Below are 16139 nucleotides of genomic sequence, written 5' to 3' on the forward strand. Positions count from 1 at the left end.
ATGACAGGGATTAAGATTAGGAATTCCAATGGGGTTTGTCTTCTGTTGTGCCTGCTTTTATTCTTATTTTGGATTATGGGTGAAGTACGGATTGCTTCTTTGAATTTAAATGGTGCCAGAGATCCATGAAAAAGAGCCGAACTGTTCAAACTCATTAAACAGAAAAAAATAGATGTTACTTTTATTCAGGAAACTCAGTGATTTTAAAAATGCCACTGACTGGACCAGGGAATGGGAAGGGATCTCTGTTCTTAGCCATAATACCACACTTAGTGGAGGAGTTGGCATTTTATTTATGAAAAGTTTTAGTCCTGTGTCTTATCAGTATGAAGAGGTAGTAAAAGGGAGATTACTGAAGGTTCAAGCACAGTTTGAAAATAATGTATTTGCTTTTATTTGTGTGTATGTTCCAACCTCAGCAATAGAGAGGATGCTGTTTTTAGACACTTTGAATCTTACTCTGCAGAGCTGCTCCACTGATTAATTTTTATTTCTGGGAGGGGATTTTAACTGCACAGAACAAAACCTAGACAGAAATCATGTAGAACCTCACTTACCCTCACGTAATCGCCTCATCAAAGTTATTAACACACATGAACTAAGTGCCCCTCCCTGAACCGCTACCTTATTGTGGTGGAGGGGTTTGAGTACCTGAATGAGCCTAGGAGCCATGTTGTCAGGGGCCAAGTGCCCCTGGTAGGGTCTCCCAAGGCAAACGGGTCCTAGGTGACGGGTCAGACTAAGAGCGGTTCAAATCCCCCTTATGAAGAAAAAGAAAGCAAGGACCCTTACGTCACCCGGATTGGCGTTACCGGGGCCCCAACCTGGAGCCAGGCCTGGGGCTGGGGCATGCAGGCAAGCGCCTGGTGGCCGAGTCTTCGCCTATGGGACTCGTCCGGGCATAGCCCGAAAGAGCGACGTAGGCCTGTCTTCCCGTAGGCCCACCACCCGTAGGAAGGAGCATAAGGGGCTGGTGCAATGTGTTTTGGGTACCAGTCATGGGCAGGGGCCTAGATGACCCAAACCCTGGTTAAAGAATCTGGCTCTTGGGACATGGAATGTCACTTCACCGGGGGGGAAGGAGCCTGAGCTGGTGGGGGAGGCTGAGTGGTACCGGCTAGAGATAGTCGGGCTCGCCTCCATGCACAGCCTGGGCTCTGGAACCCAACTCCTTGAGAGAGGTTGGACCCTCTACTACTCTGGAGTACCTCATGGTGAGAGGCGGCAGGCTGGGGTGGGCTTGCTTATAGCCCCTGAGCTCAGCCGCCATGTGTTGGAGTTTTCCCCAGTAAATGAGAGGGTGGTTTCCCTGCACCTTTGGGTGGGGGATAGGGGCCTCACTGTTGTTTCGGCTTACGGGCCGAACAGCAGTGTGGAGTACCCAACCTTCTTGGAGACCCTACGAGGGGTGCTGGAAGGTGCCCCGACTGGGGACTCCATAGTTATACTGGGGGACTTCAACGCCCATGTGGGTAACAACAGTGTTACCTGGAGGGGCGTGATTGGGAGGAACGGTCCCCCTGATCTGAACTCAAGTGGTGTTCTGTTATTGGACTTCTGTGCTAGTCACAGTCTGTCCATAATGAACACCATGTTCAAGCATAAGGGTGCCCATCAGTACACGTGGTACCAGGACACTTTAGGCCGGAGGTCTATGATCGACTTTGTGGTTGTGTCATCTGACCATCAAATTCAAATTCAGATGACCATTCTGTCATCTGTGTCATCAAACGTATTGTGGGGGTCTGTTGGGAACGTCTGGCTGAACCCTCTGTTAGGGAGGTCTTCAACTCCCACCTCCGGGAGAGTTTCGACAAGATTCCGAGGGAGGTTGGGGACATTGAGTCTGAGTGGACCATGTTCTCCTCCTCCATTGTTGACGCAGCTACCAGGAGCTGTGGCCGTAAGGTCTCTGGCGCCTGTCGTGGCGGCAATCCCCGAACCCAGTGGTGGACACTGGAAGTAAGGGATGCTGTCAAGCTGAAGAAAGAGTCCTATCGAGCCTGGTTGGCTCGTGGGACTCCGGAGGCAGCTGATGAGTACCGGCAGGCCAAGCGAGCTGCAGCCCGGGTGGTTGTGGAAGCAAAAACTCGGGTCTGGGAGGAGTTCGGGGAGGCCATGGAGAAGGACTATATATAAATTCTGGCAGACCGTCCGGCGCCTCAGAAGGGGTAAGCAGCTCTCTGCCAGCACTGTGTATGGTGCTGGTGGAGAGTTGCTGACCTTGACTGGGGATATTGTCGGAAGGTGGAAGGAATACTTCGAGGATCTCCTCAATCCTACTGACACACCTTCCGTAGAGGAAGCAGAGGCTGAGGACTCAGAGGTAGATTCATCCATTACCCAAGCTGAAGTCACTGAGGTAGTCCAGCAGCTCCTTGGTGGCAAGGTGCCGGGAGTGGATGAGATTTGCCCTGAGTACCTTATGTCTCTGGATGTTGTGGGGCTGTCTTGGCTGACACGTCTCTGCAACATAGCGTGGCAGTTAGGGACAGTGCCTCTGGACTGGGCGACCGGGGTGGTGGTCCCTCTTTTTAAGAAGGGGGATCGGAGGGTGTGTTCCAACTATAGGGGGATCACACTCCTCAGCCTCCCAGGGAAAGTCTATTCCAGGGTACTGGAGAGGAGAGTCAGTCCTTTAGTCGAACCACGGATTCAAGAGGAACAATGCGGGTTTCGTCCTAGTCGTGGGACACTGGACCAGCTCTATATCCTTCACAGGGTGCTTGAGGGTACATGGGAGTTTGTCCAATCAGTCCACATATGTTTTGTGGACTTGGAGAAGGCATTCGACCGTGTCCCTCGTGGCATTCTGTGGGAGGTGCTCTGGGAGTATGGGGTCCGTGGCCCTCTGTTAAGGGCTGTTTGGTCTCTGTATGACCGGAGCAGGAGCTTGGTTCGCATTGCCGGCTGTAATTCAGATCTGTTCCCAGTGCATGTTGGACTCCAGCAGGGTTGTCCTTTGTCACCGGTTCTGTTCATTATTTTTATGGACAGAATTTCTAGGCGCAGCCAGGTGGTGGAGGGAGTCCGGTTTGGGGATCATAGAATTTCGTCTCTGCTTTTTGCAGATGACGTTGTCCTGTTGGCTCCTTCGAGCCAGGACTTACAGCATGCGCTGGGGCAGTTCGCAGCCGAGTGCGAAGCGGCTGGGATGAGGATCAGCACCTCCAAATCCGTGGCCATGGTTCTCGACCGGAAAAAGGTGGTTTGTCCCCTCCAGGTTGGAGGGGTGTTCCTTCCTCAAGTGGAGGAGTTTAAGTATCTCGGGGTTTTGTTTACAAGTGAGGGAAGGATGGAGTGTGAGATTGACAGACGGATTGGTGCAGCAGCAGCAGCGATGCGGTCTATGTACTGGTCTGTTGTGGTGAAGAAGGAGCTGAGCCGAAAGGCGAAGCTCTCAATTTACCAGTCAATCTACGTTCCTACTCTTACTTATGGTCATGAGCTTTGATAATCAAAGACAGTACACATGATAATCAAAGACAGTACACATGGACACACACACGTGATAATGTTTTATCTCTGGTGAGATTAGACAGATTTTATGTTTTTAGACACCATCCTGGCGTATTAAAAAGCTGTACTATTTTACCGGTTAGTTTCTCTGATCACAGCATGGTCTTGTGCTCTATCATTTTAAGCTCTATCAGGCCTCAAAGTGCCTATTGGCACTTAAACACAATTTTATTGAGTAATAATGATTTTAGAGAAACTTTTAAAATGTTTTGGGATGATTTTAGAGCTAGGAAACTGTCTTTTCAATCTGTACAGAGGTGGTGGGATTTTGGTAAAGTGCAGATTCAACAGTTTTGTCAACAGTATGCTCTCAACAGTTCTAAAGAACTAACCAAGTCCTTGAAAGCCTTAGAGACCGATATAATTAAACTGCAAGAACTAACAGAATCCACACAAGACCAAAAATACATGGAGCTTCTCTCTAAGAGAAAGACTAAGTTGGCTGAAATTCTAGGGGTGAAGGCACAGGTCCAAAGGGGGTGAAGGTCCAGGTTCCAGAATGTAGATCAGATGGATGCACCATCTAAGTTTTTCTTCAGTCTAGAGAAAAAAAACAGACAAAAAAGACTAATCCATGCCCTACGTTCTGAGGCTGGGGATCTGTTACTAAACCCTAAAGATATAAGAAAGAGAGCAGTTTGTTTTTATGAACAACTGTACAGAAGCGAACTCGGGCCAGGACACAGTCAGGACAGCGTTTTCTACAACAACTTACCCCAGGTATCTGAGGAAGCTAACATAGGACTCTCAGGTACACTGAGCTTAGAGGAACTGCACAGAGCTCTTCTAGGTATGGAGGTAGGGAAGGCGCCAGGGCTTGATGGCCTTCCCATTGAATTCTATAAGTGCTTCTGGGAAATTCTAGGAGAAGATCTGTTACAAGTACTTAATAGTATCTTGACTGGAGGAAGGCTACCTCTGAGTTGTCGTAGGGCAGTTCTCACCCTTTTACCAAAAAAGGTGACCTTACCGACATTAAAAACTGGCGCCCGGTTTCGCCTTCTCTGTACAGATTATAAACTGCTCTCAAAAGCGCTAGCTAACAGGTTGAAAAAAGTAATGGACTATGACATTCATCCGGACCAGACCTACTGTGTCCCTAATAGGTACATTTTTGACAATGTGTCCTTCATTCGGGATGTTATTGAGGTCTCTAAGCTGCTGAATTATGACATTGGACTGATATCGCTAGACCAAGAACAGGCGTTTGATAGAGTTGAACACTTTTGCCACGATTTTATAAACAAGATAAAGGTTCTTTACAGCGAGGTGGAGAGCATACTTAAAGTTAATGGTGGCTTATGCATTCCTTTTAAGGTTAACAGAGAGATAAGACAGGGATGCTCTTTATCTGGTATGTTATATTCTCTAGCCATTGAACCTTTATTAGAAAAGGTAAGGAGAAGTTTACATGGCCTTCATCTACCAGATCACCAGAGCACAATCCGTTTATCTGCCTATGCTGATGATGTGACAGTTTTAATAAGCAGACAAAGTGATGTGCATGTTTTAATGAAATTGTTTGATGATTTTAATGTATTGTCCTCTGCCAAGGTGAATTGGACCAAAAGTGAAGCATTGTTGTGTGGAAAATGGACAGAAGGAAAGCCACACCTTCCTGATGGTTTGACCTGACGAAGAGATGGTTTTAAATATTTAGGTGTGTTTTTAGAAGATGAGGTCACTACACAGAGGAATTGGGAGGGGGTTGTAGAGAAGGTTAAAGGTAGATTGGAGAAATGGAAATGGATAACACCAGAAATGTCGTATAGAGGGCGTACATTAGTCACCAATAACCTTATAGCTTCTGGCATAAGCTGACCTGTGTAGATCCTCCCCCACATAGCTAGCTAGCTGAGGTACAAGCTGTGATGGTCAACTTCTTCTGGGACAAGCTGCACTGGGTGCCCCAGGGTGTGCTGTACCTACCAAAGGAAGAGGGTGGGCAAGGACTCGTTCATCTGCAAAGCAGGACGGCGGCTTTTCGTCTGCTGTTCATACAGAGACTCCTCAACGGCACAGAGCTTTCCAGCTGCATGCTGCAGAGACATCTTCCACATTGTAACCATCCGGCCAAAACTGGAGAACTGCACGGGGCCATTCCTGGAAGTTGGGAAATCCATGGTTTTGGATTTCTTGAATGTTACAGGGAAAAGTGTGTATAAAGCTTGTGTCATGTTTATTAACAGAAAGGTTTTAAATAAGAAGGTTGATATGCCCTGGCTCAGTGTGCTCAGATTAAATGAAAATGTAAAAGCAGAATGGAGATCCCTGTATAAGCCACCATTAACTACAAGAGCAGGAGACTTGCAGTGGAGAGTTCTGCACGGTGCCGTTGCTGTTAATGCTTTTATTTCAGTTTTAAACCCTGAGGTTGGAGCAGAATTTCCTTTTTGTTTTAACAGGGAAACTGTCTATCACGCTTTTACTCAATGTCTTAGATTAAAGCCACTATTTATGATTTTACAGACCCTGTTTAACTCTTTTAAGGAAGTTTTTTCAATGGAGACTTTTATCTTTGGTTTTAAGTATGTTCGCAGGAAGCGCTTTACTTGTCAGCTGTTAAATTTTATCTTGGGTCAGGGAAAACTGGCCATCCACATCAGCAGGAGAAACAATATAGAAAAAATCCCAGGTCATGATGTTACTGTTTTATTCCCAGCTTTTGTCAGATCCAGAGTTCTAATTGACTTTTGTTTTTAAAATTCTGTGGATGATCTTGCTGCCTTTGAGATGAGATGGTGTAAAAATAATGCTTTGTGCTCTATTAATGAAGGAAAAGTAATTTTTACACAGTTTTAAATGCCCCTTGATTTTTTAGCACTTTTTAAGTAATAATGCTATTTATTAATATGGTGTGTTTTTTGATTTTCTGAAAATTGTTTGCACAATGAAATAAATGTATTTTTAAAAATCAAATCTCTCTCTCTCTCTCTCTCTCTCTCTCTCTGTGACCCAGGAGATTGCTGTGGACAGAACCACTTGGAGACTATCACACTATCTCTGACCTGCCGCTGCATCGGTCAGATTTCTACAGGAAGGAATTAGTGTTATAATGACTTCAGAAACTACACTGACCTGTTAGTTCCTCAGGAGGTCTTGGTTTCTGCTGTAGAAAGAACTTTATGAACATTTACATCATTTCCTGTCCAGTGTCACCCAGATGAGGATGAGGTTCTCTTCAGTGCCTGGTTCCTCTCAAGGTTTCTTCCTCAGAACATCTCAGGGAGTTTTTCCTCACCACTGTCACCTCAGGCTTCTCATTAGGGATAAATGTCATTGACTTTTCCTGGTAGGAAGATCATACTGAGGATAAAGAGGAGATGAAGAACTTATTCCATGAAAATGTTCCACAAACTTGAATCTAGCACCTGATTTGAGAGGTGAGGTTAGTTAGCATGCCTATAGGCAGTGAGCTAGCAAAGCTAATGTTAGCTGCCTTCTTCATTTCTTCTCTCTCTCCAAAATCCACACTGTTCACAATACAAGACTCTTTTCAGGAACCCAGGAGCTTCAGCCAGGTTTCTACTGGAGGAACCAGACCATGTGCTCTTGAGTCTGTACATTAATGTGCGATTCTTCACACCATGTCACATTTGTTTGTGCTTCAGGTTATAACATTTTTAACTGAACTAAATTTCCATAATGCAGTACGAGACGAGGAACTCGCCCAAGAACTGTGAAGGTTCTGAAAAATTCCTCAACTCATAAGTTCCTTCTTTGCTGTCTGTCTGCCTTCACTAATTTGTCCACTTATTCTAAATCCTCTTATAAATGTGGAGGGAAAATCTGTGTGTGTGTGTGAGCGAGCGAGCGAGAGAGAGAGAGAGAGAGAGAGAGAGACATAAGACACAAGAGTGACAATTAAGTTCACTCCTCTACATCTTCAATCTTCTTTCACATTGTCCATTTTGGTGGGAAACGAGAAATACTGAATGGCCACGTCAAGACCCCCCATGACACACACACACACACACACACACTGACACTCAGGTTTTCCCTCCGCATTTTTAGGGGATTAGGGCCATCTGCAGACCCTTGAAGAACAAAAAAGGGTGTTCCTGTGGTGGCTGAGTTCTCCACGGAGATTACAGGGTTATCACGCACACACACAGAGAGCGAGAGAGAGAGAGAGAGAGAGAGAGAGAGAGAGAGAGACTTGTCATGTCATTTAAAACAATACAAAAGAATGGATACAAAAGAAAGTTCAGTGCAAAAGTTTGTACACCCTCCATTTACAGTGACAAAAACCAATAAGAAACTTAAAGTGAGCTCAGTTTTATGGATTTGTTCGATTTTTTTAAATCATTAATAATAAAAATAATAGTATATAATGTCATATAAACTTACACTTTTATTCTGTTTTTCTTTCTAGTTCATTTCTCCTTATTTTGTTTGAGATTTTTTGTAAATCTGGTGCCTTTTCATAACTTTATTTTTATTACTTTCAGATACTTTACACAAATTGTTCCTAAATTGTTTGTTACAAACCATCTGATATCTGATGAATTTCTTTCCCCTGCTCTGTAAAAGTCAGAGTTTTATGATTTGGGGAATCCGAGATTTTTTTATAGAGTAAACATTATCAGACTTCTTAATGAGCCACTTTAAAACAAATGAACTGCAGTATGTCTGTGGGGTGGGGGGGATTGGCTTGGGTGTGTGTATGTTTGGGGGGACTGGATGGGAGGGACTTGGGTTGTGGGTGGGAGGGACTTGGGTTGTGGGTGGGAGGGTCTTGGGTGTGAATGTGAGGTACTTGGGTTGTGTGTGTGTGGGGGGGGTCTTGGGTATGGGTTTGCTCAATGATAAAGATTATATGCCATGCTAGTCTGAATGGTTTAACTAGTTATAGTACGCTGAAGACTGAATTGACCCCATGGTGAGATATTCTGTTTCTCTTTATAACAGAAAAATAATCAGAGAGAGCTGAAGTGGAACTGGGTGTGTCGATATGACATCACAGAGTTCTGGATTCTGATTGGTCAGGTGTTGATTAGTTGCCTGTATCAGCAGCTCGGACTATAGTTCCGGTTTATATAAACATACTTGCTTTAATACGTTATCATTATCAGTATTTTACTGAAATGGCTGTGTTTTATTCCTCTTATACCATGTTCATGGAAAATACTTTCAGATTGGCTGAGAGGTGTGTGTGTAGTGTGTGTGTAGTGTTTGTTTTATATACACATCACAAATCAGTCAAGTCATTTAAATGTTTTTAATCAGTCACATGGCTCACATGTACACAATATTCTCTCTTCTAAAACATCTTATTTACAACAATATTCATACACACACACACACACACACAAATGAGGCAGTAAAAAGCGGCTCAGAGTTCTGTTTGGTTTCTCTCTCCGCCGGAGTAGTGCACAACCATAAACATTTAACCATTACGCACATACACACACGACAACATCTGAACTGAACAGCAAGAATATTGTGATGTATCGTGAAATTATAGGATTATCTGCCTACTCTCCCACAGAAAATCTTTACCAGGTTCAATAAAATATATTTCTCATACATCTATTTTTTTTTTTTTTTAAAAAACAAAAAATAAAGTCAAGTAAATAAAAATCCAGCTTTTCTCCCCCAAAAAAGAATAAAAATAAACATCTGGTCAGTTTCGGTTTAAAAAAAAACACTCTAATAAAGACAGGTATTTAAGTGGCATGAACAGAGGCGCAGTGAAAGTGCTTCAACATCTAAATCCTGCCCTTTTCACCAGTTTAGCGTTAGCATGCTAGCAAAGTTCCGTGTGGGACAAACCTACTGCTAGCGTCACAGAGAAGTAGTCTGTTTAGGACACCTCATAAACAACAGCGTGGTCCAGCTTAGGATGTTGATGAGATCAAACCTCGAGCTAGGCTTAATATTTACACACACATGTGTGTGTACGCATGCTACATATCATCTGCTTTCATTTGGTTTCAGCTCCCTCCTCAGTGCAAATTTATATTTGAGATATTTAACCCGTGAGCGGTGTGAATACTGACAAGCGTGTCGCGCTACATGTCTTTCGCTTATAGCTTATGTGTCGAAGTCCTGAGGCGTCACGTCTTCCTGCACGTCTTCACAGAGAGACACGAGACAGGACAGTGGAGAATCACACATGGTCTCTGAACTGGAATGTACAGGTTTCATTTTACTGTCTGTTTAAAACACACACATATTTCTGTCTCTATCTCAAAAACACAGTGTCATTGTTCGTTTTCTAATTCCAACACACCGTGTGTGTCCATCCATGAAGATTATGCCTTGTGTCTGTCCAAGATGATCTCATTTTGTGTCTCTTTCCATGAGGATGACATTTTAGATACAATATACTGCCAAAAGTTTTGGGACGTCTGCCTTTCCATGCACATGAATGTAATATGGAGTTGTCCCGCCCTTTACAGCTTCATCTCTTCTGGGAAGGTTTTCCACAAGGTTTAGGAGTGTGTTTATGGGAATTTTTGACCATTCCTCTAGAAGCGTATTTGTGAGTTCAAAGTCAAAGTAGCTTTATTGTCACTTCAACCATATATATCTGATAGTGAATATATATATATATATATAGTGAAACAACGTTCCTCCTAGACCAGACACTGATGTTGGATGAGAAGGTCTGTCTCTCAGTCTCCACTCTAATTCATCCCAAAGGTGTTCTATGGGGTTGAGGTCAGGACTCTATGCAGGCCAGTCAAGTTCCTCCACACCAGACTCTGTCATCCATGTCTTTATGGAGCTTGATTTGGTCACTGGTGTGCAGTCATGTTGGAACAGGAAGGGGTCATCCCCAAAATTGTTCAAAATGTCTTTGTTATGAAGCTGAAGCATTAAGAGTTCCTTTCACTGGAACTAAGAGGCCGAGCCCAACCCCTGAAAAATAACACCTGAACTCAGGTGTCCCAAAACTTTTGGCAATATCGTATATCTGTCCATAAAGATCTCTCTTTCCCTTTATCTCTGTGAAGACAGTCTCTCTGAAGATGATCTCTCTCGCTGTGTCTCCACGAAGACAATGTTGTCTTGTCTCACTCTCTCGTCCACCCTCGATCAGTGTCAGGTATCGAGGGTGCAGGGGATCTGCAGGTCCTGCTTGGCACGCTCATACACTCTCAGGAAGTCCTTGTACCTGGGAGCACAGGTGAGCCACGCCTCCCCGAAGTGAGCGTGTCCAGTAAAGAGGAAGCTTCCGGAGCCAGCGCGAACGCCGCAGCGCAACAATGTGCGGATCTCTCCAGTGTGAGTGAGGCGGCCCACACTGGAGAACAGAGGCCACTTCTGCCGGTACACACGCGTAGCGGTCACTCTGATCACGGACACGCGATGCTCTGAGTCTGCGTCCACCACACGGATATTCCCACGCACCACTACAAACACAGAGAAAGATTATTTAACAATGTAATGTTTGAGTCATACACTTTGCATTGTGTGTGTGTGTGTGTGTCTGAACATTAGTTGACCCTGTTCTAAATGCTAAGTCTTTGACTCCAGTAATATAATCCAACCCCCTGAGACACCCCCCCACACAAACACACACACACATTGAGTTTCCATGGCGATGCTGCTCTGTCTGACCACATCTCAATAAGAACCCTGTGTGTGTGTGTGTGTGTCTACTCGGACATTTTAGGTGCTGCTGTGTGAACTTTAACCTGACAAAGTGGGTGGGGCCGAGTGCCAATGATGGCACACTATCTATCTATATATACCTGATTATCTGATTTTATCATGGTATTGTACACACCTGCTACTGTCAAACAGTGTGTAGATGAGTGTGTGTGATTGGATCTTGAGTAAAAATTAAAGTGTGTGAGACTCACCAAAGTCACTTGTGCACACTGACATCAGCATCTCTGTGTCATTACACGGCCTGCACGCTCCTAACACACACACACACACAAGAGAGGGGGGGGGTAACATTTAGTTTCTTTCACACACTGGGTACAGTTTCATCTGCCCGATTCAAAAGACATCACGAACAGCTCCAACACACACAGACACACACACACACACACACACAGGCTATGTTCCAAATTTCCTGGTTGTCATAGTGAGACTGGAACAAACTCTCAGATGTGTGTGTGTGTGTGCATGAGTTAGACAGAACAGGAAAAGGAAGTAAAAACCCATTCAAACATATTACTTTTACAGCCTAGAAAACAGATCACACAGGTGTGTGTGTGTGAGTGTGTGTGAGTGTGTGTTATGATTGGTGTGATTTAAGGCACCTGTTGAAAGGCAGTGAGGTGTGAAGTCTTTTAACATTTCCTGTTACTCTGTTTCACCTTAATGCTATCACAAACACACACACACAGTCACTGCACAGTTTACATTGTCTATAAGTTGTGTGTGTGTATGTGTGTATGTGTGTGTGTGTGTGTGTGTGTGTGTGTGAGAAACGTCTTATGAAGCATCAGTGCATTTTTTAAATTACCTCGCATCCTGTGTGTGTGTGTGTGTGTGTGTGTGTCTTTAGCTCCTGAACAAAAGCCCTGTCCCTCAGCTGACCATCCCCCCGTTACCACGGATACAGCTCGTTCATGCGGTATGTTGAAAGGACTCGTCCCCTCTCCATACTGAGCTTTTGTCCTCTACTCTCTCTCCATCCCTCCCCCTCTCAATCTCTCTGTCTCTCTCTCTCCCCCTGTTCCCACAGTGTGTGTGTGTGTGTACTGATTTGAAGAAATCAATGCTAACGTAGCTAAGTTTAGGAAGTCTATGAAGTCTGATGATGTGATTAGGGACACTGTGTGTAATCTGTACAACCTATGATTAATGATTAAACTTTGTAAGGCGGCCATTTTGGATCAATCAATATTGGTGCAGAATTTTACCCTCCCACCAGCCCTCACATCAACTTTATATGCGTTTCCATGGTAACTCGCAGTTTCACTCCGCTTACCTTCTTCCGTATCTATTTCAGCATCCACGGAGTTGACGGACAGTCCCGCGGTCCGATCTCCTCTCAGCTCGTACCGGAGCGCTGCGATGCGCCTGCTGATGTCACTGTGGGGTGTGGCCTGCAGGAACAGGGCGGGGCTTTCCCCAGGTGTGATGCTGAAACAGCGAATATAGGAGGGACCTGGTGTGTCGCTCACTAATAGCTCGAGGACGCCACCTCTCTCCAGGTAAAGCTGAGCTCCGCCCCACTGAGGCTCCGGCTTCACACAGACGGATGAGGGCATCCTGCTGGTACCACCCACTCGGTGTCTCGGTAAGCGGGGCAAGAGGGTGAGACGCAGGGCTCCGTTGGGGTACAGGAACTCAACGGAGCCTTCAGCGCAGTGCAGGAACACCTGTTCGACACCTTGCTCTGGCCGGGAGAGACCACTACACAACAGAGGAGATAGAGAGAGAGGTGAAACACACACACTAAGATACACACACACACACTTCATACAGCACTGATATGGGATTTTAACCAACCAGTCAGTGTGTTAATTAGTTACATCACTAAACATTCCTCTAATGTTCTGCACAAGCTGACAGCTTGGATCAGTACATACTCATGCACAAGGTTCATTTAAGCATTTAGTCTGTTTACAAAGAACCCCTGCGTGCGCGCGACCCCGCGTCGGCCTAGTCAGGACGTGCGCGCGACCCTGCGTAAGATTAGCATTCCACTGCGCGAGACCCAGCTCCTGGCTATTTAAACCCTGTGGAGAGTAACGGAATTTAACCGAACTTATGACGAGTTCTCCATTTTGTAAACTTTTTGACTCACAAAATCACCATAAAACACGATTTGCGAAGAAAATATGAAATCGATATAAAAGTATCTACTATAGGAATAAAATTCAAAAAATCTTTATGACTGGAAAATGTTGAAAATCTGTGCGCTCCGTCTCAGAAAAAACTAGGGCACTAAACTGCGCGTGCCTTTAGTACAGACCCGTCCACTATTTAGTATGATAGTATGTGATTAAAATCACATTTTAAAAACATTTTGGTCTGCAATGTTGTTGTTGTTGTTGTTTTTGCACGCTTAGACCATCCTGAATGACCAACACGGTGTGTTTAAAAAAGTAAATCTTACCTTCCCCTCCAGCTGCACTCATCGGCTGAATAACTCGGTCCAGTCACCGCCATTAACACCAAAATCCACACAAAAATCTCCATTTCCGTTACTTTTGACCACACAGCTGATTCGACATAAATCCAGTGAGATTGGTCAGTTACTTCCTCTCCTCAGCTCAGCGCCACCACAGGAATGTAAATTAAAACAAAACTCGGATAAGCTTAATAATAATAATCCTCGATTCTACCGACTCCATTGTCGCTTTCCATTCCGTCCCGCCGTTTTACCTCACTAATTAAATCTGTCTAAACCGGTCAGTTATCTCAGCATCCCTGCTGCCCGGTGCATTCCTCACTAACCGCTGGAGCGGACCGGAGTGCGCGAGGACACCAGCGGCGCTTCAACTTTTCAGTGCAGAGGAATGCGCGCGCGCACCAATCAGCGGCCAGAGAGCTGAAACTTTAAACCACTCACAGTGGGGGAGGGGCGAGTGGGATGCGGGGAGCAAGGGGGAGGGAGGGGGAGAGGAGGGGGGTGTCGCACGAGGACACCTCAGAGGAGGTTCATTAAAAGAAAACCCTGAGGGACGTTAGCATGTTAGCATCCTGAGGAGATGTTAAACTGTAAAGCCGAACAAAAACACATAAACATACAGGAAATGTCACTAAAACACAAATTCTGAGGTGATAGTGTGTTTATTCTGAATAAAGTGTGCTGTTTCTGTTAAACTTCCGTCTTTTATGAGGAAACCCTGACACCCACAAATCTGTGAAAATGATTAGAAGTTAAATGTTTTGACACGACACTTCATTATTATGATTTAACTCATTATTTTGTTTTTGTCTTGATTTTAGTGTGACATTATCTGTGACGCTATTTCGTCTTAACATGTTAACTACGATTTGTTAAGGGGGTTCATTTATTGAATGTCACTTAGTTACTTCATTTTTAAACTATTTAATGTCAGTTCATTAAGACAGAGGTGGGTTTAATGGATTAAACACTTATACATCAGGATTATTCACTTAAATATGTCCAGTTTCAGCAAAAATAACAAAATAATAACTCAAAGTCAGAAGAACAAAACGTTACTTAACGATTATAACAGTTAGTATTGGAATAATGAGAAATTACACCAGAATCACAACTTATCTTGAAATAACTAGTTATTAACTGGGATTATTGACATTAACTTGAGCTAAACATGGGGAACTTGTATTTTTACATAACCTGTGGTTAATTTTAAAACGAGTAAGACAGAAAAATCATTTGAATTAGACCAATTTGGCCAAAGGATCCTAAAAATGGATATAATATTACACATTAGTACTTCAGTGGTGTACTGGAGTCACTGGTTTTGTGAGGTGGACTTTATCATTGTCCATCATAAACTAAAGGGAGAATAATTTGATGTATTTTATTCTGTAATTAACTGGAGGTCATGTATGAAGTGTGACACTCCACGACTTATTACGTTAAGGGTTCAACACTTTGGTATTTCATGGCCATAAATTATTAAGGTATTTAGTTTGTGGCCCACTGACATCACACATCACGCTTTATTCGGTGGCTCAGGTTATAAATGTAAAGACAAATCTAGAGATAGAAAGATAAAGTTTTACAAACATGTCTATTGTTTAAGTGAGTTTGAAGTTTTTCAGCTTTTGTTCCTTGCCTGCTATTGTTTATCAAAAGCGTAATTTATTAGACTTATTATATTAATTTGTTTAAATAAAACTGTTATTAACCTTTAAATTTTCTGTGCTATCAGATTTGTTAATAATAATAACAATAACAATAACAATAATAAGAAGAAGAAGAATCTGACCCTTATGTCAATAAAGCGTTTTTTTAGAAGTGGAGTTTATGAATTACAGCCAGGGTTTTATTTATTTATTTATTTATTTATTTATTTATTTATTTATTTTTTATTTTATTTTTTTATTTTTTATTTGTGTTTATTACTAAAATATGGTGTATATTAAGAAATAGTGAAAATATAAACATTAAAGTGAAGGAAAGAGAGAGAGAGAGACATGGAGAGACAGGTGTGTGTTTCTCTGCAGGTTGTTCTGACGTGTGTTTAACTCTCACTGTGCTGCCCTTTCATCTTTCTGTGTGTGTGTGTCTGTGTGTGTGTGTCTGTGTGTGTGTGTCTGTGTGTGTGTGTCTGTGTGTGTGTGTGTGTCTGTGTGTGTGTGTGTCTGTGTCTGTGTGTGTGTGTGTGTCTGTGTGTGTCTGTGTGAGTGTGTGTGTCTGTGTGTGTGTGTGTGTGTGTGTCTGTGTGTGTGTGTCTGTGTGAGTGTGTGTGTCTGTGTGAGTGTGTGTGTTCACGTGCGCATAAAAGACAATCGTGATGTGTGATGTGGTTGTGGTTACTATCGGCCCTTTGACACGATCAAATGCAAAGGTCCAGTGGTCCTGCTGAGGGGTGTGTGTGTGTGTATGTGTGTGTCTGTGTGAGTGTGTGTGTCTGTGTGTGTGTGTGTGTGCACGTGCGCATAAAAGACAATCATGATGTGTGATGTGGTTGTGGTTACTATTGGCCCTTTGACATGATCAAACACAAAGGTCCAGTGGTCCTGCTGAGGTGTGTGTGCCTGTCTGT

General features: G+C 43.7%; 1 protein-coding gene across 2 annotated transcripts; it reads right to left on the reverse strand.

The window, feature by feature from the left end:
* Positions 1-8726: 8726 nt before the first annotated feature.
* On the reverse strand, positions 8727-13951 carry metrn (meteorin, glial cell differentiation regulator). 2 transcript variants are annotated; one of them, XM_058401850.1, is made up of 4 exons: positions 13550-13949; positions 12416-12843; positions 11334-11393; positions 8727-10880 (listed from the first exon to the last, which is right to left on the reverse strand). In XM_058401850.1, exons 1-4 carry the CDS (start codon positions 13630-13632, stop codon positions 10570-10572), a joined length of 882 nt encoding a protein of 293 aa, XP_058257833.1. In that variant the 5' UTR covers positions 13633-13949; the 3' UTR covers positions 8727-10569. The 2 variants fall into 2 exon arrangements, with proteins under 2 accessions (XP_058257833.1, XP_058257842.1); XM_058401859.1 differs by lacking the exon at positions 11334-11393 and having other exon boundaries at positions 13550-13951.
* Between the last annotated feature and the right edge of the window lie 2188 nt (positions 13952-16139).

This window comes from Hemibagrus wyckioides, linkage group LG01, assembly GCF_019097595.1.
Source record: "Hemibagrus wyckioides isolate EC202008001 linkage group LG01, SWU_Hwy_1.0, whole genome shotgun sequence".
NCBI lineage: Eukaryota > Metazoa > Chordata > Actinopteri > Siluriformes > Bagridae > Hemibagrus > Hemibagrus wyckioides.